At 63.2% G+C, this 27254-nt stretch overlaps 3 protein-coding genes across 10 annotated transcripts in view; 1 reads left to right on the plus strand and 2 right to left on the minus strand.

Moving 5' to 3' along the window:
- The window catches only part of EXD3 (exonuclease 3'-5' domain containing 3), a 75448-nt gene extending 61162 nt beyond the window's left edge, over positions 1–14286 (minus strand). For 6 of the 8 annotated variants that reach the window (XR_008200143.1, XM_052648711.1, XM_052648709.1 and 3 more), the window contains exons 1-3: positions 13224–13298; positions 11576–11665; positions 10325–10609 (exon numbers count right to left, since the gene is read on the minus strand). The gene's annotated coding sequence lies outside the window, so the exon portion shown is untranslated. Of the gene's footprint in view, positions 1–10324; positions 10610–11575; positions 11666–13223; positions 13303–14254 lie in introns of those variants that run through there. The other 2 variants (XM_052648707.1, XM_052648708.1) reach the window with 2 other exon arrangements.
- Positions 14287–14749: 463 nt separating this feature from the next.
- NOXA1 (NADPH oxidase activator 1) lies at positions 14750–23363 on the plus strand. The gene is given in 14 exon segments (XM_052649302.1): positions 14750–14926; positions 16725–16807; positions 17588–17696; positions 18729–18863; positions 19139–19246; positions 20012–20068; positions 20305–20348; positions 20787–20913; positions 22082–22121; positions 22324–22517; positions 22519–22742; positions 22891–23002; positions 23081–23195; positions 23275–23363. Coding segments are annotated over 14 exon segments (1614 nt in total).
- A 514-nt stretch (positions 23364–23877) lies between these two features.
- ENTPD8 (ectonucleoside triphosphate diphosphohydrolase 8) lies at positions 23878–26598 on the minus strand. Its single transcript, XM_052649538.1, has 9 exons — positions 26473–26598; positions 26275–26392; positions 25625–25775; positions 25363–25522; positions 25039–25269; positions 24706–24966; positions 24423–24533; positions 24168–24305; positions 23878–24069 (listed from the first exon to the last, which is right to left on the minus strand). Exons 1-9 carry the CDS (start codon positions 26596–26598, stop codon positions 23878–23880), a joined length of 1488 nt encoding a protein of 495 aa, XP_052505498.1.
- Between the last annotated feature and the right edge of the window lie 656 nt (positions 26599–27254).

The following is a 27254-nucleotide window of genomic DNA, read 5'->3' on the forward strand; positions in this document are numbered from 1 at the left end:
GGAGGGCTGCCTGCTCCCAGCGGCAGCCCCTCCCGAGCCTCTGCCCGGCTGTCTCGGTCTGGGTCTGGACGGCTGCTCTCCAGCCCGGCGGCGCAGGATGAGCCCGGCACCTCCTGCCCCGCTTCTCCCTGGTGCGTCCTGCACCCCTGACCTCAAAGCCTTCATCTTCTCAGTCTCGTCCTGACTCTAGAGGAGCCCATTCTCCACGAGCTTCCTGAGAATAACTGCAAGGAGGGTGTTCCGCTGCTCTCGGCTGTCTGCGAGTGTCTTCACAGACCCCCGGCCTGGCCAGAAGCCTGGCTGTGGGTGAGGAGCCATCCCCAGGGGTGACAGTGACGGTCCTTCCCGTGGTGCTGTGAGCTCTGAACCACCTGCCTCCTGACTGCAGCTGGGACTCCGCTCCCCTCCTGGGGGGCCGCCCCTGCCAGCATGCAGGTGCCAGGAGGAGGGGCAGACGGGCGAGGTCCGCTAGGCGCCCCTGGGCTCTCTGCTCTTGGGGTCACTCTGACTTGGATGCTGGGCTTCCCGGAAGAACCTCTAATTTTCTTGTGTCTCCTCTTCTCTGCCTTTGGGGGAGATTTCTTGAAATTTATTTTGCCACTCTTTCGTTAATTTCTCATTCCTACTATCGGAGTTTTTATAACATCCCCGACTTCGTCTCCCTTCACCCTGAGGACACGGCGGCTTCCGTGCGCTTTGTTGGTCTGTATGGACACCTCCCTCCTATTCACGGCCCCTTTCCTCTAAGACGCTTTCCTCGGGTCTGAGGGCTGCGGCCTACCCTGCAGGCCCTGAACGGCTGCCTGGGCCGGGGGGAAGGCACTCCTGGGAAGAGCCTCCCTGGGGGCACCGGTGCCTGGAGGGGCGGTCTGTCTGTCGGGAAGGAACCCTCCCTCCCCACCTGGGGTCTCGGGTACCCGCCCCATGCAGATGTCCCCGAGGCCCTGTCTCCAGCCCTGGGCCTCCCGGCTCTGCAGGGGCTGGAGCCAGTCCTCAGCTCACGACAGGCCTCCTCCCACCTCTGTCCTCAGCGTTTGCTTTCCCCCTGACTACAGGCACCTGAATGGACCTGGAGTGAGGCAGGCAATCTGGCCGTCTGCCCAGGCACCACTGGGAAAAACCCAGCTGCCCGCCCCTGCCTACCCCTTGCTGGGACCTAATCCCAGATGCCTTCTGCCCACCTCCCACGCCAAGTCTGGCCCAACCCTGGCAGGACTCGGGGTGGGAGGACTGCCACTCCCGGCGGCTGGGGTCTCTAATACAGAGGCCCCTCCCCACAGCACCCCACCTCTGGGGGGCTGGGGGGACCGGTTCTCTCGGCTGCCACAACCTCAGGGTACCCACGGAGGGGGCGCAGGCAGGTGTTCGCACCCGGAGGGGAGAGCAGTGCTGCGTGGCCAGGCGAGGCCAGAGCCGGCCTCTGGGCCCCTCAGCAGGCAGTGCCGTCCCGGGGTCCTGCCCACACTGGGGCCCAGCCAAGGCGCAGCGGGACGAGCGTGTCCTGCACATGGGGAGGTGCTGCTCACACCCCTCACCCTCCTGTCTGGCGTGTCCACTGTCTGTCTGTCCCCTGGGGCCGCGCCGGGCACAAAGGCTGGTCCAGCTCCACGGCCCGCTATGCCTGTGACCCCACTGTGACCCCACCACCTCTGGGACCTGTCTGGCCTGGGGTGGGGGGTAACCCTGGGGCCAGCCAGAGGGTCCCCAACAGGAGGGGCTGGAGATGGTGCAGGGCCCCGCCCTGGGAGCCCAGCCTGGCTCCTCCTCTGGTCACCCTCATCGGCCAGGCCGCACCCAGGCCCCCGGGCTGAGTGCGTGTCTGGCCAGGCAGGCTCCATGTGGTTAACACCGTTGCTGGCTGTTTCTGGAGCCCTGACCCTGCACAGCACACAGCCACATCCACCCACCAACCCAGCCAATGAGCCCGGAGGCAACGAGCTCCTGGTGGGGCTGAGGCTGGGACCCATGCACGGCTGAGAGCAGTCGGCTGCTTTAAGGAAACTCCAAACAGGCCTCCTCTCCTGGCCTCCAGTCCGGCTGCAGGCAGGGCCCATGGGGGGCCATGGGGCTTCTGAGAGGGCCTCCAGCCCATAGCCCCCTCCCTCCCAGCACAGTCCAGCCCCCAGGCCACTCCACCCTTGTGTGACCCCAGGGACATTTCCTCTGTGAACAAATGGAGGTTTTATTTTAGCAGTAAAGACCAGCAGCCTGAAAACTCTGAGAGGAGCCTGGCAAGCTACAGTCCAAAGGGCTACAGAACCGGACGCAGCTGGACACGGACATGGAGGGAGCACGCGCAGCGGCGAGCAGCAGCCAGGGCCCCGCCCCCAGCCCCGCCCCAGCCCCGCCCCCAGGGGAGCCGGGCCGGCAGGGCCCCACGCCTCATGCTCGGGCTCTTCCCACGTGAGCCAGTCGGGGTTCGTCCAAGCGCAAGGCCCCGATGGCCTTCTTTCCACTGCAGGCATCCACTTTGCTGGTCAGATATGCAGATGATACCACTGCAACGGCAGATGGTGAAGAGGAACTAATGAGCCTTGATGGACGTGAAAGAGGAGAGTGAAAAACCTGGCTTGACTCAAGAAACTAAAATTATGGCATCCGGTCCCATCACTTCTTGGCGAACAGCTGGGGATAAGATGAAAACAGTGAGAGACTTTATTTTCTTGGGCTCCAAAATCACTGCAGATGGTGGCTGCAGCCATGGAATTAAGAGATGCTTGCTCTTTGGAAGAAAAGCTATGACCTACCTAGACAGTGTATTAAAAAGCAGAGACTTTACTTTGCCGACAAAGGTCCATATAGTCAAAGCTATGGTTTTTCCAGTAGTCACGTACAGACATGAGTTGGACCTAAAGAAGGCTGAGCAATGAAGACCGGAATGTTTTCAAATTGTGGTGCTGGGACCCTTGAGAGTCCCAGTGGACAGCAAGGAGATCAAAACAGTCAACCCTGAAGGAAATCCACGCTGGATATTCATTGCAAGCACTGATGCTGAAGCTCCAATACTTTGGGCACCTGATGCGAAGAGGCACCTCATTAGACTCTGATGCTGGGAAAGACAGAGCACGGGAAGGCAGCGACAGGACGGGATGCCTGGATGGCATCATCGACTCAGTGGACGTGAGTCTGAGCAAACCCTGGGAGACAGTAAAGGACAGGGAAGCGTGGCATGCTGCAGTCCACGGGGTCACAGAGTCGGACACGACTGAATGGCTGAATATCCACAACCAGGAAGGGGGCAGATGACCCAGTGGCTCTGCTGTGGGAGGGTGTGTTTTCCAATCTTCTCAACTAGGACTAACCTCTACAGTTCCAAGGTTTCGCTGTGGGTATATTTCCACCTCCTTCTGCGGGGCCACTTTCCCACCTTCTCTCAGGGCACGCTGCCAACGCCTGGCCACGTGAGGCAGGCGATGGGCTCTCCTCTCAGGCCAGCCCCAGGTCAGGTGGACAGACCCAGACCTTCCTTGGCCAGCAAAGCTCAGCTCTGGTCTGTTCCCGAGCCCCAGAATCTGAAATCAGTAACTACGTGCTTCTGAGATTGAAAACAGCTGGCAGCTACCAAGTTCAAGTTCACCCCATTGCAGCCCTTATAAACTGACCTCATTTTAAAATGAAACAAGCTGCAATGGTGGTGCTGGGTTTGCAGCGCACACCAGGCAAATAGGCCATCCCAGGGACGGAGGCCCTGGCTGAACACCGCCTCCAGTTTTTGAACCTTCTCTAAATCAGAGTCACCGAATACAACTCGTTCAGGTTGCGATTCTGCTGAAAGGGGCTAGGCTGAGCCGCATCCCTGCAGGGAGCCCTGGCGTGTGACTGTCCGCCTCAAAGATCCCGGCTCACCCCAAAGGCTCCTGCTTCTCAGCTCCGCCTCACACCTGGGCAGGGAGCCCCTGTCAGACACCAAACCCACAGAGAAATGGACTCAAACCGGAGGAGGGGACGGGGCTTTCCAGAGAGAAGCCCTGCAGGCCAGACTGCTTCCTCCTGAGAGGTGGCTGGATTATCCACCTGGGAGCCAGCCTGGGCTGCTGCAGATTCCAGGCCATGAGGGCCCCCAGCTGTGCCTCCACCCTCCTGCTTGGCACGCTGACCGGGCTGGCCCCCCAGGCAGACGCGTCCTGAACTCTGCCCTCAGCCAGGCCCGAGGAGACCCAGAGGAGAAAGAGGACTCCAGCAGGCCCACCCTCGGGGCTGCTGCCGCCTCCAGCAGAGCCCCCAGCCCCACGTGTGAGGCAGGAGGGGGCTCAGAGCAGGTGCTCCTGGCCGTGTCCCTTCCTGCCCCCATCCCCCCGCCACACCGGCTCTTCAACCCCTCACGTCCACAGGAGGCCAGGCCAGGCTGGGGTGCGTCCTTCAGGCCTGTCGTCCCGATAAAACGGCTTTGTGAACGGGTGGAGCCCCAGCCGCGAAGCCTGAGACCCCGTGGGAGCCCAGAGGACGTGGAGGACGTGGCCTGGCTCGGGGGCACCGCGAGGAGAGGAGGGCCCGAGTTCCTGACCCCAAACCTCCTTTCAAGCAGCCAGACAGCAGGGCTTCAGGACCCCGCAGGAGCCACGCTGCTGCCCAGGCCCAGGCCTTCTGTCCACCGCCCATCCACCGCCCGGCCCAGGAGAGCGCAGCACGAGGCCTGTCCACGCCGCGGGGAGTGACGGACGTCAGCGCCGCACTCTGCACTCGCCACCTCTCTGTTTCCCACAAACACGGGGCGCTGGCTGTGGCACGCGGGCCTGGCGAGGGGGCTGCCGGCCCAGGCTCCGCCTCCCCGGGGGGACCGGAGCGTGAGCTCGGCGGCGGGGCGGGGCTCAGCGCGGATCCGGGCGCCCGAGGCCCGGCGCCCAGCTTGCCCGACCCCCTCGGCGCCTGCAACCCGGCCAGGCCGCCAGGCCGCCGCACACGCTTGGGGCGCCAGCAGAGAACGGCTGGCTTCTCTGCGTCGGCTGCGCTCGGCACTAGGTGTAAATAAAGTGTGCCATTAAAAGTAGCTTGCCTCTTCCTTTTCACAGAATTTAAAGGCACACCTGTGGCTCAGGTAATTCTGCTGGACACGCTGCTCTGGAGAAACGCCGCTGACCAGGGAGGAGGGTGGCCCTGGCGGCCCCGGCTGCCTCCCCACCGCGACACCGGGGCCTCGGCAGGACGAGCGGATGCCCGGATCCTCAGCCACTGCTCCGCGTAATGGCTGAGGAGTCACCGTGCTGTCCCCAGTGCAGGACGGGGTCACCACCCCAGGGCTGCCCCGACCCCCGAGACAAGGGGCGGAAGGCTGGGCCCCTGCGGATGGGGCGGCTCAGGCCTCTTCAGCGAAGCAGCAGCACTGACGGGGTGGGGGGCGGGGGGATGGGGGGGTGGAGGGGCGATGGGGGGGCGATGGGGGGTGGGGGGCGATGGGGGGTGGGGGGCGGTGGGGGGGTGCCTCAAACGGAACTCAGCCAGTGTGCGTTCATCTCAGTGATGCTTTTAAAGCTTCGTGGAGATGTAATCCACAGACCGTGGAACTGACTTCTTAAAGCGTACAACTCAGCATCTCTAATATATTCAGGCGTGGCCAACCGTCACCTCTAACCCAGAGCCACCGTTCCCGGAAGATCACTGCCCCCGCCCCAGCCCTGGCGGCTCCACCTGGTCAGGACACCTCGTGAAAACAGAGCCATCCTTTCTCCTCCAGCTCTGTCCACTCAGGACAGGGCTTGTCCACACCACAGGGCATCTGCTGTGGACCCAGCCGTGGCCCGTGTGGATGCCTGCTGGCCTCTCTGCAGTGTGCCAGGCCAGACGCAGCTGGCATTCGACTCTGGGGAACCTGTGGGCACCTCGAGGGCAGCAGCCGTGGGAAACTCCCCCCGCAGGTGGGTCTTCACGCAGCCTCCTCGCCAGCACTGGGCGACACTGGGCAGTCCGTTCTTCTCACTCCCTCTTTCCCAGGGGCTGGATTTTTAACTTCTTGATTTGACTTCAGGATTGTTCCTTTCTTTAAAAATCAAAGTCACCAACTCTAAACTCAGACAGTGACTTTCAGGGACACTGTGCTGGGGGTCTCTGGCCCCCTGGATCACTGCCCCGGCCTCCCACGGCGCAGCCCTTCCCCTGCAGCATGCAGGGGCCAGCCCCGGGAGTCTGGGCCACAAAGCTCTTCAGGACCCTTTCTCACTGGGTGCCAGGCGGCGGCAGGAGCGGGGCAGAGATCAGCGGTCAGCAGCCCCACCATCTGGGAGGAGGTTCCTGCTCCCTGCCTGTTCTGACTGAGGCTGGTCACAGCTTTTCTTCCAAGGAGCAAGCAAACCCCAGTCTCCTGCATTGCAGGCAGATTCTTTGCCACTGAGCTACCTGGGAAGCACCTTAAAAACTGCATTTTACATTGACTATTTAATGTCACGGGGACAAATCCTCCCCATGTGGCACGAAATTGTCACCAAAGCAGCTGCTGGGTACAAAGGGCCTCAGGCCCCGGCCCACTCAGCACTGGGGCCACCCGCCGGCCCTCTGGGTCTTCTCTTTCACTCTCTGAATCTTCTAGATATTACACAAGGAACACATGCCACCTCGTATTCATGAAAAAGCAATCAAACCACAAAGTTATTTTTGACAGTTAAACTACGATGGACTCTTAGCTCTAGAGAGGATGTGAGCACCTACCCGGGCGCCCAGGAGTCTGAGCCTCAAGGCAGGCCTCTCCTGTCGCCGGCTCTCCATGCCGCCAGGCACACCTGCCGTCTCAAGGGGTGGCTGGTGGTCCTGCCTCGGGGTGACCCAGGCTGCAGCCAGGGCCGGGGGCTGGGACCTTGGTCCCAGATGGCGAGCACTTCTGAGCCGGGCTGGTCTTCGCCCACCGCCTACTCCAACCGCCCCCCCGCCCCAGGCCTGTTCTGACAGGAGGCCCCGATTTCCAAGGAGGTTCCCATGTTTATCAGGCAACATCAGGGTTCCGTGTATATACTGTTTACGTGTGTGGTTCTCACCTTTCGTGAGTGTTCAGAATTTTGTTCACTTTCATTTCCTCTTAATCACTCTTAGCAAAAGGTTAGGTCGTTGGTCTTTCCAAAGAGCTAGTTTTGTGGGACCTCCCTGGTGGTCCAGTGAGGAGGACTCGGTGCTGTCACTGCCGTGGCCTGGGTGCAGCCCCTGGTTGGGAAACTAAGACCTCTCAAGCTCTCCCAGTTCAGTTCACTCAGTTGTGTCTGACATTTGCGACCCCATGGACTGCAGCATGCCAGACTCCCCCGTCCATCACCAACTCCCGGAGTTCACTCAAACTCACGTCCATCGAGTTGGTGATGCCATCCAACCATCTCATCCTCTGTCGTTCCCTTCTTCTCCTGCCTTCGGTTTTTCTAGCATCAGGGTCTTTTTCAATGAGTCAGTTCTTCGCATCAGGGGCCAAAGTATTGGAGTTTCAGCTTCAGCATCAGTCCTTCCAATGAATATTCAGGACTGATTTCATTTAGGATTGACTGGTGGGATCTCCTTGTAGTCCAACAGACTCTTAAGAGTCTTCTACATCGCAGTTCAAAAGCATCAATTCTTTGGCGTTCAGCTTTCCTTATGGTCCAACTCTCACATCCATACATGACCACTGGAAAAACCATAGCTTTGACTAGATGGACCTTTGTCAGCAAAGTAGTATCTCTGCTTTTTAATATGCTGTCTAGGTTGGTCAAAGCTTTTCTTCCAAGGAGCAAGCATCTTTTAATTTCACGGCTGCAGTCACCATCTACAGTGATTTTGGAGCCCCCCAAAATAAAGTCTGTCACTATTTCCATTGTTTCCCCATCTATTTGCCATGAAATGATGGGCCTGGATGCCATGATCTTCATTTTTTTAATGTTGAGTTTTAAACCAACTTTTTCACTCGCCTCTTTCACTTTCATCAAGAGGCTCTTTAGTTCTTCACTTTCTGCCATAAGGGTGGTGTCATCTGCATATCTGAGGTTATTGATATTTCTCCTGGCCATCTTGATTCCAGCTTGTGATTCAGCCAGCCTGGCATTTCACATGGTGTAGTCTGCGTAGAAGTTAAATAAGCAGGGTGACAATACACAGCCTGATATACTCCTTTCCCAATTTGGAACCAGTCTGCTATTCCATATCCAGTTCTAACTGTTGCTTCTTGACCTGGATACAGGTTTCTCAGGAGGCAGGTAAAGTGGTCTGATATTCCCATCTCTTTTAGGAATCTTCCCACAGTTTGTTCTGATCCACACAGTCAAAGGCTTTAGCGTAGTCAAGGAAGAAGTAGATGTTTTTCTGGAATTCTCTTGCTTTTTCTATGATCCAGCAGAGGCTGGCAATTTGATCTCTGGTTCCTCTGCCTTTTTTGAGTCCAGCTTGAACATCTGGAAGTTCTCTGTCCATGTACTGCTGAAGCCTGGCGTGGAGAATTTTGAGCATCACTTTGCTGGCATGTGAGATGAGTGCAATTGTGCGGTAGTTTGAACATTCTCTGGCATTGCCTTTCTTTGGGACTCAAGCTGTACGACATGGCCAAAAATTAAAAAAGAACTAGCTTCTGGTTTTACTAATTTTATACTTCCTGATTTAAGTATTTAATTAACTTTTCTCTTTTTTCCTTCAGTTATATATATATTTTCAGATTCTCTTCCAATACAGATTATGACAAGATACTGAATATAGTTCTCTGTGCTGTACAGAAAATAGACCCGTGTTGTTTATCTGTTTTATATAGAATTGTGTGTACCCGTTAACTCAGAACCCTAACTTATACCCCCCTTTCCCCTTAGGTGATCCCAGGTCTGGCACCTACATCTGCGAGTCTGTTCCTGTTTCACTGACAGGTTCATTCCGGTCACACTGTAGATCCCACCTGTAAGAGGCATCACGTGCTGCTGTCTCTGACCTTCTTTGCCTGGTATGATGACGTCTCGGTCCATCCACGTTGCTGCAAACGGCATCAATTCATTCTCAGTTTTTCTCCATATTAATTCCGCCTGCTTCCTTCCGTTTCTTCTGTTTATTTCTGACTTTGGGTGGGGGGCCTGGTTTGCTCTCCACCAGAGATGAATGCTTTCTGGTTAAATGCAGGCTTCCTGGATTTGCCTTTCGTGGTAACAGCCCTGACGGTCCTCTTCCCGCTGGGTGGCCCTCCTCCTCCCTGGAGGCCCCCAGGCAGGCCCCTCCTTCTGGACTCCAGAAGCCACACCTGCCCGTCTGGGGCAGCACTCGCTCGCTGCTCTGTTCGTTCCACGTGTCACACGCTTCTCTTCAGGCTGTTTCTGGCTCCTGGTTCATCACTGCCGGGAGGCCCCCAGGCAGGCCCCTCCTTCTGGACCCCAGAAGCCACACCTGCCCGTCTGGGGCAGCACTCGCTCGCTGCTCTGTTCGTTCCACGTGTCACACGCTTCTCTTCAGGCTGTTTCTGGCTCTAGGTTCATCGCTGCCGGTTCACGTCATGTTTCCTTCCCCTTCTTCGCATTCTGGCTTCTCCTGGAGATGGGGCACAGCCTGGGGATGGGCCCTGGCCGCAGACCTGTCGTGGGCAGGGTGCCACACGGCTGTGCAGGGGGCCTGCCAGTGGGAACTGGCCGGGGAGCAGCAGCGGCGTGGCCTCTGCTCTGAAACCACACAAGGGGCTCCGTCTGTGAGAGCAGAGACAGGTGAGGAGCCCCCTGCAGGTCCAGGGCATCCGACGCCCGGCTCCCTGGAGACGCAGCCCTTCCCCACAGTGTCCTGCAGGACAGGACTACAAGCTCCCCTGTTTATAGTCTCCTTTCAGCTCCGAACCTCCAGGAGACGAATCCTGAGCCGCTTGAGCATGGCTGCCTGGTGTGCAGACTGCCCGGCCGGGAAGCCCTGCTCGCGTCTGAGTGCGCCCCTCCCGGCATGCTGCCTTTCCTTCCACAAGGCTTCCTGCGGGGGCGGGACGGGCCCTCAGTACCCGGGGTCACGGTCGGTGGTCCGTGAGCGGCGGAAGTGGCGGGTGTGCTGAGCCCCCAGGAAACGTGGTCACCCAACACTGGGTCAAGGGGCTCTCCACGGGCTCGTGTGACGGGCACAGCCCGGGGGACCCAGGCTCCGCGCGGTGACCTTGGACACCGAGTGCCTCTGTCACGCGTGAGCCTACATTTATTTTCTGAGAGAAAAATCTTATGTGGCATTTGGCTTTTTCCTTGGATGTGCCCATTGTTTACAAAGGGGACAACAACAACAAAAAAAACCCAACCTCTTGTCTTGGGCTAAAATCAATTCCCAAATATCCAAAACTCCTGCCCATTTGACTGACCCATGAGCTCCAGAATCAACCAGCTATTAAGTTTCTTGGGAAGCAAGTTCCAGCGCTAAGCTGGCCTCTGAGCTGAGTCCTTACCTCAGCAAGCGGTTCCCTCTCCTGGGCTCCCTCTGGCGTGTGTTCCCTCACACACTCACGCGTGAGCTGTGTGCTCCAAACGGTCTCAGCAGCACTGCTGACGTGAGCGGCCGGGAGCTCTCACAGCCAGAGCTGGAACAGTGTCCTGATGGAAGCCGCTCCCAACGCCTCAACTGCCACTGGGGAGTAGATTTCAGCTCAGACACAACGAAGTGTTTCCGAACCACCTTCTTCAGAGCTGGAAGAACCTTAGAGGTCACTGAATCACTCCAACTTTCAGGGTATCTGTAAAACAGAAAAACTTGTAACTGAGACCTTCTTAAGGATTTTTTAATTAAACATTTCATTTCGAGATAACTTGTAAGAAATAATAGAGACGTCGCATCTACGTTTCACCCCAGATCACAAGCAGGGTGCCGTGTGGGTTGGAGGAGAGCCCTCGCTGGCCCCTGCAGTGGCCCCGAGGCCCTGACTGCGAGCGGCCCCGGCAGTGCTGGGCGCATCTCTGTTCACGTCGCCTGTCATTTCAGGCAAGTTGCACGGATGGAACCACACAGTCTGGCCTCTGTGCGTCTGCACTCACTTGGCACACTCCCCTGAGACACACACGAGTCGCTGTGAGTGCCCAGTGCCCAACCCTTTTGCAGAGTGGGCTCCTGTGGTGTGGACGCAGAGGCTGCTTGGCTAGCACCCCCGAGGGGCATCTAGGCTGCTTCCAGCTCTGGGCCATCAGGGGGCAGAGCTACAGTACCACAGGGGCAGGCACAGCAATGGTACCTCTTTCATCTTTATTTTTGGGGGGCCGTGCCTCAGGGTATGTGGGATTTTAGTTCCCCGAACAGGGACTGAACCTGTGCTCGCTGCATTGGACGTGTGGAGTCTTAACCGCTGGACTGCCAGGGAAGTCCTTTCTCATTCTTTTATTGTGAAAATAGAAAAACACGAGATTAGTGGGCACAGAGGACAGCCAGAGGGTAATTCATAGGACCTGGGGGAGCAGGCGCCCAGAGGAGGTGGAAGGGGCAGGGAATACAGGAGACCCAACGGACATGTGTCCCAGAGGCCAGGCGCCGAGGGGGCAGGGGTCACGAGGAGGCCGCCAGAAACCCCGGCAGGACCAAGAATAAGAAGCATTATAGAAAGATGGTCAAAGAGCTGCGCCGAGTGAGCTCCTCACCCAGCAATGCCTCTCCTGGGGGTGCACCCAAGAGCACAAGGCCGCAGAAACACCCACACACAAGTGCGACTCACAGGAGCCAGACAGCGGGCGCCCAGGGCGCCCCCACGGGGGTCCGTTTGATCAACAAAATAGGTCCATCCACACAGCGGAAGTGACTCAGCCTGAAAAGGAACGAAGCACTGACCCTCCTGCAACGTGTGCAGACCTCAAGCACGATGCTGAGGGGAAGACGCCAGATAGAAACCTACACGCTTTGTGACTCTGTTCATACGAATGGTCCAGAAGAGGTGAACCCAGACACTGGATGGCTGGTTGCCTGGGGCAGGGATGATGGGGGCGGGGCGGGGGGGGGGGCGGGGGGCTGCAGCTGGGCATGCGTAGGGGCGACGGTGGCACAGCTCTGTGAATCTGACAAAAACATGGAATTGCACATTTAAAAATGAGCTTTATGATTTGTGAAGCACATCTCACTATCTAAAAGCACCCGGCAAAGGAAATGGAGACGCTGAATCCTGCCGACTCTTAAAAGGAGTCTGGCTGTAAAGGAGCAAGGAGACGCGTGGGCTAAGGGTGGGGGCTTTCTGTTCAGGTGGGAAGAAACACAGGACGTCTGCATAGAGGGGAAATGACACCTGGGGGGGCACCCCAGGGAGACACCCTGGGGACAGGGCAGTGCTCCGAGGGAGGAGACAGATCTGGGGCGCAGGCACCGGGGACCCCTTCCAGCTGGGAGGCAGGATGGGTGGAGGTGAGGCCAAGGAGGGAAGGGAAGGGACTGGGCTCGGGGAGGGCGAGCTCCCAGGGCAGGAGCCACGTGACCCACCTGAGGCTCGCGGCCACTGTGGACAGAGACAGGCCAGCGGGGCCAGGCTTCTCCTGCCCGGACAGAGGGACCAGGGACTGGACAAGAGTTTGGGGGACACTCCTTGGAAGAAAAGTTATGACCAACCTAGACAGCATATTACTTTGGCAACAGAGACATTACTTTGCCAACAAAGGTCCGTCTAGTGAAAGCTATGGTTTTTCCAGTGGTCACGTATGGATGTGAGAGTTGGACTATAAAGAAAGGTGAGCACTGAAGAATTGATGCTTTTGAATTGTGGTGTTGGAGAAGACTCTTGAGAGTCCCTTGGCCTGCAAGGAGAGCAAACCAGTTAATCCTAAAGGAAATCAGTCCTGAATATTCATTGAAAGGACTCATGCTGAAGCTGAAACTCCAATACTTTGGCCACCTGATGTGAAGAACTGACTCATTGGAAAAGACCCTGGTTCTGGGAAAGATTGAGGGCAGGAGGAGAAGGGGATGACAGAGGAAAAGATGGTCGGATGACATCACCGACTCGATGGACATGAGTTTGAGCAAGCTCCGGGAGTTGGTGATGGACAGGGAGGCCTGGCGTGCTGCAGTCCGTGGGGTTGCAGAGTCAGACACGACTGAGCGACTGAAGTGAACTGAACTGGTGGGTGGGGGTTTGGTGGGTAGAGGGCACGAGCTGTAAGGATGGGTGTGGGTAGGGGGCTGCAGGAAAAAAAGGAGGCCCAAGTGGGCAGGTGGGAGGGCGCAGCTGAGCTCAGGAATCCTCAGGGCTGTGAGGTTCCTGAGGACCTGTGGCAGGGCTGTGGGAGGCCGGGGGCCAGGAGGTCTGGTCTGAGGAAGGGAGCGGCCACACGGGAATTCGGGGAGGAGAGGAGCACGTGAGAGGTGGGGGCTCTGCCCACCTCCAGGCCAGCAGTTTGGGAACCTCAGCGCCCCACTGGTGAGAGAGCAGCCTCCTCGGGGTTGCATGGCCCAGGAGGCCTTCCCAGTTGACAAGAATCGTCTCACAGCCCGGCTGGCTTGTCCTCAGCGACTGTTGTCCTCAGGGAAGGAAGCAGAGTCACAGCCCCAACTGAGCAGGGAGGGTGCCCAGATCGGAGGCAGGTGGCTCTCTGCCAGCCGCCCAGGACACACACCTCCCCAGACCCTGGAGGATGCTCGGGCATAAGGGCAGAGCCTGTGTCCGGGAGAGTTTCCAGGCTTCGTGCACTGACCGTAACGTTTCGGCGCCAGCTTCGAAAGGCCGCGGGGCCCAGGTGGTTGGTCAAAGAGTCACACGTTGCAGTGAAAGCATTTTTCGGATGAGATCAACATTTAAAACACTAGACAAAGCGATAGAAAGCAGACCCCCCGTGGCATGGGTGGACCTCATCCCGTCAGCGGAAGGCCGAAAGAGCCAAGACAGGCCCCCCGAGGAGGCGGGCCGCTGCGGCTCCGCCAGCCCGTGGGCGCCTCAGGCAGATGCAGCGCCCGCAGCCGCGGGGGCGCGTCCTCCTCGCCGGCCACCCTCTGCGAAGGCCCTGGGGCACCGCGGGGCTGAGAGTGGGCCGCGCGAGACGCAGAGGGAGCCCCGCGGGCCACGGGCGCCGCCGGGACAGAGCCCCAGCGCCCCGGGCGGCCCGCGTCAGCCCGGGGGCGGGCGCACAGCCCGGGGGCTCCCGCTCTCGCTGCGCAGAGGAAGGCGCGTCCGGGGTTCACGGCGCGGCACCGACGCGGGCCGCGCCCGGCGGGCTGAGGGCCCGACAGACGCCCCCACAGGGTGGTCGGCCCGGGGCCGCGGCCAACGTCCGCGCCGCGCCCCCAGCCGCCCCTCCGGCGCCGACCCGGGGCCCACGGGAGACCCGCCGCCGGCCCCTCCCAGCGGCGCCCGCGTCCGGCGCCGGCCCGCGCGGCCCCCGGCACCGCTTCACGGCCCGGCCCCGGGGCCTCTTACCTGACACGGCAGCGTCCGCCCGGAACCTTGGCGCGGCCGCGGCCGCGGCGCCAGCGGCGGGCCCGGATGGTTTTCCCCAGCGCACCGAAGCCGACTCCGAGCCGGCCGCGGCGGCGGGAGCGCGCCGGCGCGGGAGCTCGAGGCGGAAGTCCAGAGGGGCGGGGCCGACTCGGGGCGGGGCGGGGCCTCCGGCGGGGGCGTGGTCAGGGGCGGGGCTTGCGGGCCTTCCTGGCGCACCTGACGCACCTGGCGCTCCTCGCTCCGCCCCGCCCGCGCCTGGTGCCTGGCGCCGGAGGTGCCCTCGCCCCTTCTGTCCGCCTCGAAGGGCTCCCTCGGCCCGCGCTGGTCTCCGGATTCCGGGGCCCCGGCCCCGCGGTCCTCTGCCCCCAGCACCCCCGGGCCCGCGGCAAGACCGTCACGGCCGCCCCCTGCGCCTCCCGCGATCCGGCCGGGAAGCGCCGACTTCCGCGTGGGCCAGGCGAGGTCCATTCCGCCATGGCCTCGCTCGGGGACCTGCTGCGCGACTGGCACCAGGGCGCGCAGGCTGTGGCGCGCGGGGACTGGGACTGCGCCCTGCGCCTCTTCTCGAGCGTCTCGGAGCCGCCCGCTAGGGTGAGCTTCAACGTGGGCTGCGTGCACCTGCTGGCCGGGGACCCGGAGGCCGCGCTGCGGGTGAGCCAGGGGGACCCCAGGCTTTGTCGCAGAGACCCCACCTCAGGGGATGCAGCTCTCCGCTCCTGGTGGCCGGGGCTGGAGGGGTGGGGTGGCAATGCGTGGTGCGATAGCTGCAGGGGTGAGCCCAAGGCCCCCACCCTTCTTCCCTGATGGCCACCCGGAGACTCCCCCCACCCCAGCGTTCTGCTGCAGCGAACACCTAAGCAGGTGGGACCTGTGTGTGTCCAGGGGGGACCCTGTTGAGCTGCGTCAGGGCCAGGATGGGGTCGCAAGGCTCCAGCACAGCCTCCGCTTGTGGGGACCGTTTGCCCTGCTCTGCCGTCCTGTGGAAAGGCCGAGTGAGCCCTGGCTCAGGTGCTCTTGATGGAGGTGCTAAGGTGCCTACAGAGGCTCGAGGCTGGATGGGGCCGGAGGGTTGCCACGGGTGCCCGTGGCGATGGCCAGGAGACAGTCTCTGGTTGGGGCCTAAACCCCAGATCTGTGTGCTCACCTGTCCCCCACCCACTCCCCAAAGCAGAACCAAGAGCCAGATGTATGCACAGGCACGCACACACCTGCCTCTGCTGAGGGCCTGGCAGGGCCATCCCTGCCCTTCAAGCCTCCAGGTTCATCACAGTGGTGCACATCCCATGGGTGATGACAAAAAGCAGTAGCACCCTGCTCACTGCTTGGGTCCCCAGGGGCCCCCAGAAAGAGCCAGGTTCCCGCGTTGTCCAGGCCAACGGCGACGTCAAGCGAAAACATGTCCAAGGGGCATGCCCTGCCGTTCCTCACATATGTGTTCGAATCTACAGTTATCTCCGCAGCAATGTCAGTGTTAAAATGTTATCCAGCAATGGGGATGTCATCCCTGGACACCACGGGGTCAGTGGAATGAGGCCAGTCCAGTCACTACCTCCTCTAAACCTCGATTTAATCAGAGAGAGGGGACAGAGGCTGCAGGCCAAGGGTGTGCACGTTAAATCCTCCTCCACCCTAATCGGAGGTGGAGTAGCAGAGGCATGTTCGTTGGAAAAATTTAAAAAGCAAATGGAACGGCTACAATCAATAAGGCTGACTTGGACAGGGTGCGGGGAGCTGGGGCTCCATCTCTGGCAGGAGCCCCCCAGAAGCTCCTATCCGGCCACTCTATGTGGCAGGATAAAAGGGTTTCCCTTGTGCTGAGCAGCCACATCAGTGCCCGAGTGCTGACCCTCAACCTCGGTCAGACTCAGCTCAACAAGCCCGCACTCAGCCAGGTTTGTTAGAGCGGGACCGTGACACCCTCCAGTTGCCTGCATTTAACTTGATGGCTGCTGTCCTTAGGAACAGACGGCATCATTTCTGAGTTCAGTTTCAGGAAGAGCTGGGCTCCACACACATATTAAGGCTTTCGTGCTTTCGTTCCTTCTGATTCTAATAGATGAAACGTGTGTCTTTTTGTGTGAACTACCAAAGCTAGGGCTTGAAGGAGACAACAGTCTTAACGTAACTCCCTCCGTGGAGGTAACTATTATCAACGTGCTGGAGCGTTTCCTCATCCTCGTGGTTAACAAGCTGGTCTGTGCCGCCATCTAACTACCCCCCGAGCAGCCATCAGAAAACACCTGGGGAGCCCAGGCAGGTTTGCGTTGAAGCCGTGACGCCTGCGCCCCTTGGACCCAGAGGCCCTTGGGCAGGCGAGGGAGGCTTTCTCTTGCAGGTGACCGTCATGTGGCCGACGGGCTTCCTTGACCCACTGCTGGGCATCCCCATCTGTGACACGGTGGTGACGGGGTTACAGGCCTGAGCAGTCCGCAGACATTTCTGTCCGCAGGCATTGGACCAGGCGGTGACTAAGGATGCCTGCTTGGCTGTCGGCTTCCTCCAGCGTGGAGTGGCCAACTTCCAGCTGGAGAGGTGAACACAGACGTGCCCTCTTCCTTCTCTGACGGCCCTTCGTCTCTGCAGAGTCCTGCCTGTGCTCCTCTCTGCCCATGGTCACCTCCTCTGGCCAGCTCTCGTGTCACGTGGGGGCGTGTCTCTCCGTCCCCACGCCGGGCTGCACAGTGACCCTGGGCTGTTTGGAAGAGGGTCACAGACCGCTTCTGCCAGCTCCCCTCCTCTGTTCCTACACCCTGGACTGCAGGGACGGCATGATTCTGCCCATTCTGCCTTCGGGAAACCCAGGGCAAGGCTGGAGGAATGGTGCATCCCAGGACTCGGCGGGGTTGGCGGGGGGTCCTCTGCCCACCCAGCTCTCTGTGCCAGGCCCTTCCCAGAGAAGGAATCAGAGCTGCAGGGCAGGCCCGGCGCCCACAGAAGGCCCTACACAGGGTGGGCGGGCTCTGGGGTCACCTCCTTCTCATCAGCCCGGAAGCCTCCCCGGGGGCAATGAGGATCCTGGTTGGGGTTGGGGCATCCAGCCGGGGTCTGGGTGGGGAGGCCTGCGGGACAGAGACCCCAGAAGCAGGCAGGGCACTCTGCACCCCGAGGTTCGGGAGAGGGCCTGCGGTGCAGGCGGAGGAGCCCACATGCTGCACAGCCCGTCTGTGTGGACCCCGTGTGCTGAGGCCTGCCGACCACCGCTGCCCCCGTGCTGCAGGAGGGGCTGGGGCGGGGGGCGGGTCCCGGCCAAGGTGGAGCCCTTGCCCTGGGGCCGCCCAGGACCCCCACACCAGGCTCCCCTACTGCCCACAGGTTCCAGGAGGCCCTGTCTGACTTCCAGCGCACCCTGGCCCAGCTGAGGGATAACACCACTATTGACTACACCCAGCTGGGCCTGCGGTTCAAGCTGCAAGCCTGGGAGGTGAGCGTGCGGGGAGCGGGCCACCAGGAGACCGTGTGGCTGGGCCCTGGGGGCTGTCTGTGGGCGGGCAGCCCGGGGGGTCCTTCCAGGGCTGGCCCCACCCTCTGGGCCCTGTCATCTTGTCACTGTGCAGGTGGGCCCGAGTTAAGTGAGGTGCTCCCTCTGGCCAGAGGACCCCCAAAATCCCAGCAGGAGAGGGCAGTGTCGGAGGTCAGCGAGAGGTGGCAGGGTGGGCAGGGCGGGAGCTGGCCTGGCAGTGGGCCCTGGCGTCCCTGCCCTGGTCTTGGTGCTTGGCTCAATCCCTGACCTCCTGGGAAGTAGCCGGCACTGAGAGAAAGGCTTGGGAGGTTCTCCCACCACTCCCAGAAACAGGCCGCCTTGCAGCCTCTGGGAGCTGCAGTGTCCGGTAGGTCAGCCATGGGGGGAGTCCCACCAGGGTGGGCCAGGGCCCAGCCCTGGCCTGTAGGGCGGGGCGTGGGCTTGGCATCCGTGGCCCGGGCAGACCCGTGGCAGCGGGCCTAGGAGCGCACAGTCCCTGCAGAGCGCGGGGACGGGGCTGTCCCGGGCGGCGCTCCGTCCTCCCAGCAGCACTGGACGACTTGACTGCTATCCCCCAGCTCGGGAGGGGAGGGGCGGGGCAGACAAGAGGCGCCCCTCGGATAGTGCCCCAGACTCTTGGGGGTTCAGGGAACAGGGCAGCACGGGCAGGAGGGGGTCAGGCCAAACTCAGGACAGGCGTGAAGGCTGAGCGATGTTTCCGAAGACGGGAGATGGCCTGACGTTCAGAGCAGAGGAGGAGCAGTGAGGGCTGGTTGGCTCTGGCTGGGGGGTCCAGAGAGAAACCAGCCAGGCAGAGCCCACCCCGGGGCGGGAGCCAGGGGCCACCTGGAAGAGCCCCGGGCCACTGTGTCTGGGCAGCTCAGGGGCTGGACCAGTGCAGGGCCAGGTGCGGGGCCAGATGGTGGCCCTGCGGGGGAGGGGAATGCTGGACCTGCCGTCACCTTGCCCCCCACCCGCACCCCCTGCTCTCAGGTGCTGTTCAATGTGGCTGCCGTGCAGAGCCAGCTGGGGCTCTGGGCAGAGGCTGCTTGCAGCCTGGGGGACGCCATCTCCAAGGGGCCAGAAGGGGTCCGCAATGACCTGGACATCGCCCTGGGCCAAGTGCAGGTAAGGGACAGGCGAGGGGGCAGGCAAGGGGAGCCAGGCTCCTGAGCTGACTCGGGGGGCTTGCCAGGCCCACAGCCTGCAGTTTTGGGGCTCACATCCATCCAGCCCCCCAAGACTAACTATATGAGATAAAGAAAAGTCTGGAGGTGGGGGGCCTGTGTGCCCTGGGGGGGATGGGCCTCCCATAGGCCATGAGAGTTGGGGGGTGGGCCGTCCTGCTCTGAGGCTCTGGGCGGCTCCCGGCGCTCAGGGCTCCCCTATCCGGCCCCCTCCAGAAACAGGTCCCCCTGCAGCCTCGGCAGGTCCCCAGGGGTGAGGTCTTCCGGCCCCATAGGCGGCACGTGGAGCACCTGGAGCCTGTGGATTTCCTGGGCAAGGCCAAGGTAAAAGGAGGCGGCTTCTCTCTGCTTGGGCCCAGGCCTTGGGGCCAGTGGCTCCAGCAGGCCGCAGGGCGGGCGGCCAGGCCCTGTTGAGCTCACATTGTCCTGAGCGGCCATCGAGGCCTTGGGGTGAGAGGGGGCACAAGGCTCCCAGGGCAGCAGTGCCCACAGGTGAGTCCTGGGACCTGGAGGCGGAGCTACTGAAAGCCGCTGCGGACCCCCAGCCAGCCCAGCCCTGCCTGCCTCAGCCGCAGCCTCGCTCTCCTGGCTTCAACCTCGCCCTGCATTTCGGCCTCAGGGGGCAGGAACCTGGAGGAACAGGGAGGTCTGGCCTGGCCACCTCTGCCCAGCCTGGGGTCCGGGCAAGTGGCACCAGCAAAATCGCCGGCTGATGGGGTGCAGCTTGCTCCAGGCTGGGCTGGTGTGTGGGGAAAGAGGGCTCCCTGTGCACAAAGGAAGGCTCACTCTGGTCTCTAGCTGTGGCCCGCGCCCTTGACGCCCCAGTCACCCAGGGCCAGGCACTGGGTGTCTTAGCTGGAGGGCTGCCTGGAGGAGGTGCTTCTGAGCTGCATTAATCCACCCACTCAGAGCCCTTACTGCAGGACGTGGCTGTTGCTACGAAATAAGAACCTTTTAAAAGCGGTACTGAAAATAAGTCACACAGATAAGCCAGGCTCCGCCAGGCCCACCAGGCAGGTGGGGACTCGGGGGTGCAGGTGGGCAGCAGGCCGGGCACCGCTGAGGCGCCGCCCCTGCTGCCGCTCACAGGTGCTGGCCTCCGCCCTCCCCGCCGGCTCACGCGGGGTCGCCCCGCCACAGCCACAGGTAGGCGAGCCGCCTCCCGCCCCCCGTGTCTCCTCTGGCGTTGGCAGGTCCAGGCCTCCTGGATTCTTTACCCTTAAGGGTGCCTGAACTCTCCCCGGGGCTCCCCATGTCCCTCCGATCTAAATTTAGGGGTAGCCCATCCTGGTGAGAGCCGGTGAAAATCCTGCAGCCTTGCCCCCTGGCCCCCGGGGCTCCTGGGGGTCTGCGTCCTGAGGAGGAGCTGTGTGTGCCCACAGGCTCTGGACGTGCGTGGTGAAGCCAGGCCCAGGGCTGCTGCACGGTAGGAAGGGGTTGGCTCCCACTTCTCCTGTTAGCAGGGGCCTTGCGAGGCCTGCCTCCTGGCCTGATGCTGGAGCTCCTGGGCAGACCCGCTGCGGCCACTCAGGGCCGGGGACCGGGGGCCAGTGTGGCCTGTCCCCTTTCCAGACTGTCCAGGGTCCCAGTGTGGTGGGGGGCATCCCGCCTTGGTCAGCCCTCCCATCTGTCCTGAGCCCATCCTGCCCCCAGGGGGAGAGCCCACCCCCGCTCAGGCCGGGGGGCACCAGAGGCACCTGTGGGGTGCAGCTGGCCACAGGCTGCAGGAAAAGCCCATCAGACGCAGCCTTGCAGGCGGCCCTCTGAGTAGGGTGCTCCTCTCCAGCTTGGGGCTCTGCAGGCCCACCCCTCACGAGGCCTTGCCCGTGGGGGAGGCCTGGGAACGAGGGCCCCTCCCCTCCAGGGCCCGTGACACTGCCCCCGGCAGAGCTGACACCCCCTGCAGCCCCAGGACACCCGCTGACATGGAGCTGGAGGTCAGCTCCGGCCAGGCTGGGCAGCACGACCACGGCACGCTGGTTACCCAAGAGGTGGGTGAGCCCCGGCGGGGCAGGCAGAGGCCACAGCATTTGCAAGACCCCCGCCCCAGGCTGGGCTTGGGGACCAGCCCCAGCAGGGCATCTCAGGCCGGGCAGCTTGCCTCATCACCTGCTGGGGACAGGGCTCCGGCTTCCTTAGGCAGGCCAGGGGCCGGGTGGGAGCCAGCCGCAGCGACCAGATGCCAGGAGTTGGGGACACACGGACGTTCATAGGTGCCCCGAGGGGAGCTGGGGGTGCTCCCCACCCTGGACCCGGGAGAGGCTGCAGTGCGTGCCTCAGAGCTGTGAGGCTTCCGCCCCTCAGCCGGGGCGCCCGGCCTTCCTTGCTGGACGCGGGACCCTCCGAGATGCCCCAGGGGCTGCGTGCAGCTGAGGGGGGGTCGGCCCAGGCTTCTCAGGGCAGGTGTGCTGGGCAGGTGTGCCTTGAGGGGTAGGGTGCCAGGGGCCGTGAGGCCGCCGTGAGGAAGTTAGAGTTAACCGCAGAGAAAGCAGCCTCGCACATTCACGTTATCAAGGGGCTCGGGTGAGAACGAGATGGTCCTTCCCCCTCCTCGTCCACTGAGGCCCGGCTCACTCGCTGGGCTGATCAGTGCTCTTGAAAGCTGTCGGTTCATCACTGCTGTGCTGAGCGCTAGGCCTTCCAGACGGAACGGCAGCAGCTCCCTGACTGCTTCCAGCAGCCGGTAAATCTGATAGAAATCCTAATGCTTCATGTGCAAACTCAGCCCACTTAATCCACCCTGAAGTTGGGGTCTCCATCCGTGGGTCAGGCGGCCTGGGCTGGGGGCTCTGTGCCGTCCCGCCCGCAGCATGCCCAAGGCTTGTGGTCCCGGCGCAGAGTGATGTCCAGCGGGTCCCTGGCTTCAGCCCCAGCCTCCCGGGCTGGTCTCAGCTGCAGCTGCCACCTCCTGGTGGGCCAGGGGAAGACTCCGCACCCACAGGCATGGCGGCCGGTCTGTCATCTCCGGTTGTAGGGATCTGGTTCATGCTCCAGATTTACCCATGACAGGGCTGGGCTGGTGGCCTCCTGCCCAGCCGGGCCATCTTGCAGGCTGTGCCCCTCACCCCCCAGGTCTGCTGGGCCCAGCAGAGCTCCTGCCCCCACCCTCTGCCCCGACCTGAGGCCCAGCAGAGCCCCAGCTTGTGGCTTTCCTTGCAGAGTGCCCACGGGGAGCACGCTGGCCAGCAGGTTCCTCCAGGTGAGGCCCTGTGCGGGGCGGGCTGTGAGGGCCCAGGCAGGCGTCTGTGGGGAGTGCTGGGAGCTGCTGGGTCCTCCACAGTGGAAGCTGGTGACCTTGTGGTTCCCGGGCGCAGGGTGCCAGCAGCCCCTACTCTGACTGGCTCCCCTCAGAGGACAGCAGTCACCTGGCTCCCTGGCTCCCCGCTCCTTTCTCCCTGCAGGGCTACTGGCAGCTGGGGAGCCCAGCCCTGGCTCCTCCGAGGAGCCCACCGGCGCAGGGGTAAGAGCCAGCAGCTGTCACGTCACCCCCACTCCCCAGGGACGTGAAGGCCCCGAGGCCAGGCCCCGCTCCGATCCAGCTGAGGAAGCCTCCCAAGTCCGTGGCCCCCGCCCCCCACTCCGCCCCTGCCCTGCCCCCTGGGCCTGAAGCCCACCCTGGCTGGACCTGGGGCCTTGGGGCCCAGCCACTGTTCTCCTGCACCCAGGGAGCAGCTCCGGGGGACCCTGAGTCCTTGGTGACCGTCACCGTGCAGTGCGTTCTCACCCTGAGCCTGACGGCCCCGAGGGGAGCTGACCTGTCCAGGCTGCAGGCCCTGATGAGCGAGGCCCTGCCCCGCCACGCCCAGCGTGCCCAGCTCAGGTGGGCTGGGACGGCGTGGCGGGGCAGGAAGGGGGCTCCGGCATGGCCACCTCTCGGCCTTGCCCTGCAGGAGGGCTGGGCCCGTCAGAGGTTAGCACCCCCTGAAGCCCCTCGCCCATGCGGCCCCCTCTGAGGTGTCTCTTTGCAGCTACCAAGACCCCAGCGAGGACGGGCGCTGGGTGCCCCTTTCTGGGGAGGAGGCGCTGCGGAGGGCCTGGCGGGACGCGGCCGGCCCTGGGGGTCTGCATCTGCAGTGCCGGGTGAGCGGGGTGGGCTCAGGGGGTGGCCAGCCCTTCTCCCGGGGCTGAGCTCACCCTCCAGCCCTCGCCCTGCCACAGGGAGTGGGCGGCCGGCCGGTCCTCTACCAGGTGGTGGCCCAGCACGTCTACTCTGCCCAGAGGCCCGAGGATCTGGCCTTGCAGCCAGGAGACACTGTGGATGTCCTGTGCGAAGGTAGTGCCCGCGCTGCCCGGGCTGGGGGGTGCCCGACCGGGGTCTGCGCGCAGATGCAGTAACGACCCGACGCCCGCAGTGGACCAGGCCTGGCTGGAGGGCCACTGTGATGGCCGCACCGGCATCTTCCCCAAGAGCTTCACTGTCCCGGCCGCGCGGCGCGCCTGAGCAGCTCGGCGGAGGAGGCTGTGGCGAGGAGGGTTTAATAAAGGCATCTGCCTCCCACGTGCGACCTGTCTCAGCCTGACCGGGCTTCCAGGGGTGCGGGTGGACCGCTCGGGAGAACCCCACGGAGCTGGACACCGGCTCTGCCGGAGACTCCATGGCCCACAGCCAAGCCCCCACAAAGCGCGGGCCGCTCTGGCTCCGGCAGGCGCCCCCGCCCCAGGCCCGAGCTGGCCCTACGCCCGTCTCCCGCCAGCAGTCCAGGTGCCGCACGGGTCCCGACGCCCGGCTTCTGTGCAGAGGGTCCCGGGGAACAGGGTGGGGTGCTGGGAGCGCGGGGCTGTGGTCGGGGCCCCCACAGCCCCCACAGCCAGGGCGACCCCGGAGGGAGAAGGGGGCCGTCTGATGGCCGGCCGGAGCCCCCGGGACGAGGGCCGAGGCTCCTGACAGGGATGGGCCAGCCCAGGTGGCCAGGCTGGGCTCTGGGCCTCGGCAGCCAGCGTCGGGGGCCGCTGGCCTAGTCCTGGACCCAGAAGAGCTGCACCCCCACGGCCCCTAGTGTGGCCGCGAGCGTCAGCACCACGAAGACGACCCCGGCCGTCCAGACGCCAAAGCTCTGCGCCCGCCGCTGGGCGGGCACCTCAGCTGGGATCAGGTTGGTCAGGTTCAGCATGTAGCCCAGCGTCCAGCCGATGTCAGTGCCGCCGGCCTATGGGCCACACCGCGGCCGGGGCTTGGGTCAGGGCCGCGGGGCTTCGGCCCTGGAGCCCCACCCCTCCCTGGCCCCCCAGGCCCCCCAGCTGGCACCTGCTGGCGGAACTCGATGCCTCCCCAGGTCTCCTCACTGAACCCGTAGCCCTCGACCAGGAGTGTGAGGAAGTATAGGCCCGAAGCACAGTAGTCCCGCAGCCAGGGGTCCTGGTCCGGGGGCGCGCTGTCCTCCACCTGGGGGCCAGGAGCCCAGTGAGCCCCTCTCCTGACCGCCCCCCCCCGACCCCGGGAAGGTCCCGCTCGAGGCGCCCCCGCCCCCCTTGGTGAGTCTGCAGCCCGGGGCCCACCCACCAGCTTCCAGGGCTGCAGGCAGAACTCCCAGATGGTGGCGTTGGCCTCGCTCAGTGACGGCTTGGAGGTGAGATTCAGGAAGTGGAAGGTGTAGTAGAAGCTGGAGAAAGCCTGTGGGAAGGGGCGATGTGCCCTTGTGGGTGGGGCCCAGGGGCCCAGGGCGAGCCGGGCTCAGCCCTAACCCTCCCCACCCGGGGTCCCAGGCTCCCCAAGGGTGCTGGGGGTTGGGACCCTTAGCCTCCAGGAGGAAGCTGAGCCCCGAGGGCAGGCTCAGGGGGCTCACGTAGAACTGGCCCTGCACGGGGGGCTGGTAGACCCCGGCAAAGGCACAGTCTTCTCGGCCGTCACAGCTGGAAAAATTGAAGAGCTTCCGGAGGGCCTCGACACAGGCCCCGGGGTTCCCCGTGCCCTCCACGGTGAGGTTCTGGCTGAGGTCCGGGGGTGCCGCCGGGACGCAGGGCGACTCGTACAGGGGCGCCAGGGCCAGCGTGCCCCGGTAGCCGCTGTGGTAGCAGGGGTGACGGACCAGGAGGCCCGGGCTAGCCTGCAGGAGGACAGATCCGCTCGGAGCCCCGGCCTGGCCGGGCCCCCGCCCTCCCCCAGGACGCAAGCCCACCTGCACCAGCTCGGCCAGCAGCCTGCCCAGCGCCTGGTCGCGCCCGAAGCAGGGGTAGCTGTGGGTGTAGACGGTGTGGTCGGCACCATAGAGGCGGAAGGTGGCCTGGGTGGTCTTGTCCAGAATGGGGCCTCCGGGTACAAAGGTAATCTGCGTGGAGGCCCCACCCATGTCCAGGGCGCCCACCAGCGTCTCCTCCAGGGGCCGGATCCATTCTCCAGAGAAGGAGTACTGGGCACAGGCGGGGGCACTGAGTCCCGGCCCGGCCGCACGGGCCACGGCCCCTCCCCCCACGCCCTCCCCGCTGGGGCCGCCCTGTGGCACCTTCACCAGCAGGCCCAGGACGTAGTTGATGGTGATCCAACCAAAGGCGCCTTCGTCCTGCCCCGTCAGGAGCTCTGCGCCCCGGAAGTCTACCGGTGACTGGCCCAGGGCCTGTCTGACCGCAGCAAAGACGTCCTCCGCCTGCGAGCGATTCTTGTGGCTGCACAGGGAGGGTGGGGCAGAGTTGGCAGGAGCTGCCCCTGTTCCCACCTGGGTGGCGCCTCAGCCCCAGGGGTACGTGGACCCCACGCCAGCCCCTCACCTCAGCAGCCGCATGCCGGCAGTGGCCCCCAGGAACATGGGTGTCTCGTGATGCTTGGCCTTTGGGATCAGTGCTAGCGCCTCCTCCAGACAGCCCTGCAGGCTCTCGCCGACGCGCGCAGGGTTGGAGGCGTAGGAAGAGATTCCAGACCCTAGAACACAGCACCCAGGGTGAGGCCCCAGGCCCCGAGGCTGGCAGAGCTGAGCGGGCCTGAGGGTGGTGGAAAGGTCGCCCCGCAAAGACGAGTCCCTGTCCTCACTCTCAGAGCCTGCAAAGGGGACTGTGTTTGCGACAAGGTCCCTGCAGATGCAATCAAGCTATGGGCCTGAAGACAACATGGCCTGGCTTCCCTGGGTGGGCCCTAAACCCGAGGACCAGTGTCCTTACAAGAGATGGAGGAGGGGGGTTGGAGGCACACGGGGAGAGGCTCAGGTAGGCCCGCGCCGGAGCCTTGGCCCAGCACCCACTGACCAGCTGGGCCCCTCGGGTGACTCACGGAGCTCTCTGAGCCCTTTTCCTTCAGGTCAATTCCCTGCTGCACGGCTCCAGCCTGCACCACCGCTTCCCAAAGCCCCGTCCAGCTGAGAGCCCAGGCGGGCAGCGGCCGGCAGTTCCCAGCCCCGCCCACCACTGGCAGACTGTCCACTGACCTTTCGCCTGGCAGGCCAGGGCCTGGCTGACCATGCCCGTGTCGTTCTCCTTGTCGGCCGGCCACTGATACACAAAGAGGGACGTGTGGGAGGACCCAGCGTCGAACACGATCCCAAACTGGGGGTGACACCGGGGTCAGGAGGGCGTAGGGGCAGGCGCGGCCCGGCCCAGCCTCTCCGGGAGCGCCCGGGGCACACCTTGGTGTCTGGAGGCAGGAGGACGGTGATGGTCCCCACCAGGATGAGAAGCAGCGCGGTGAGGCCTGAGACCGCTGCGGTGCCCAGTAGAGCCGTGAAGACCCGCTGCTTCCAGGTTAGCCCCATGGTGGGGGCAGCACTGGCACCCGTGGGGCCGCGGGGGGCACCCCGACTCTGCTGGCTGGAGCGCCTCTCGTCCTCCCCGGGGCTCAGGCGGCCCACTCCTGCTGGTCAATGGGCAGGGCCAAGGACCACACTGTAGAGCCAGGGTGCCCGCCCCGTGCATGGCATCAGACGGGCTGCAGGGGCCAGGTGCCAGGATGCCCGGTCTGGCAAGCTAGCCAGCCACATACAGCACGGAGGGGGGCGCTGGGGTCACACCAGGGGCCAGAGAGCCACCCTGGTGTTGTTTGGGAGCCCCTCTCCCCCGCCCCTAGGACCCCGCTCCCCTCCCATCCCCCACCGGGCAGGACTCCCAGCTCCACACTGACCTCAGGGACCCAGGACCCCAACTCCCCCACCTACCAGGCTCCTCCCTGCAGCCCCCACCCCAGGCCTCTCCCAGGGCGTTTTCTCAGAGCCCTGAGGTCAGGCCTGAACCAGGTTGGGACAGGAAACTGCCTGGCCATCCCACTGTTGCCCACAAGCTGCCCGCGTGGAGCCTGGTGACCGAGGTCAGGAGGGCCCTGGGAAGCGCGCTGTCTCTCCCAAAGGGCCAAAGAGCTCTGAACGGAGGCACCTGGTTTCTGTTTAAAAGCCCGACCTTGCGCCTCTCTGATCTG

This window comes from Budorcas taxicolor, chromosome 11 (assembly GCF_023091745.1).
Source record: "Budorcas taxicolor isolate Tak-1 chromosome 11, Takin1.1, whole genome shotgun sequence".
NCBI lineage: Eukaryota > Metazoa > Chordata > Mammalia > Artiodactyla > Bovidae > Budorcas > Budorcas taxicolor.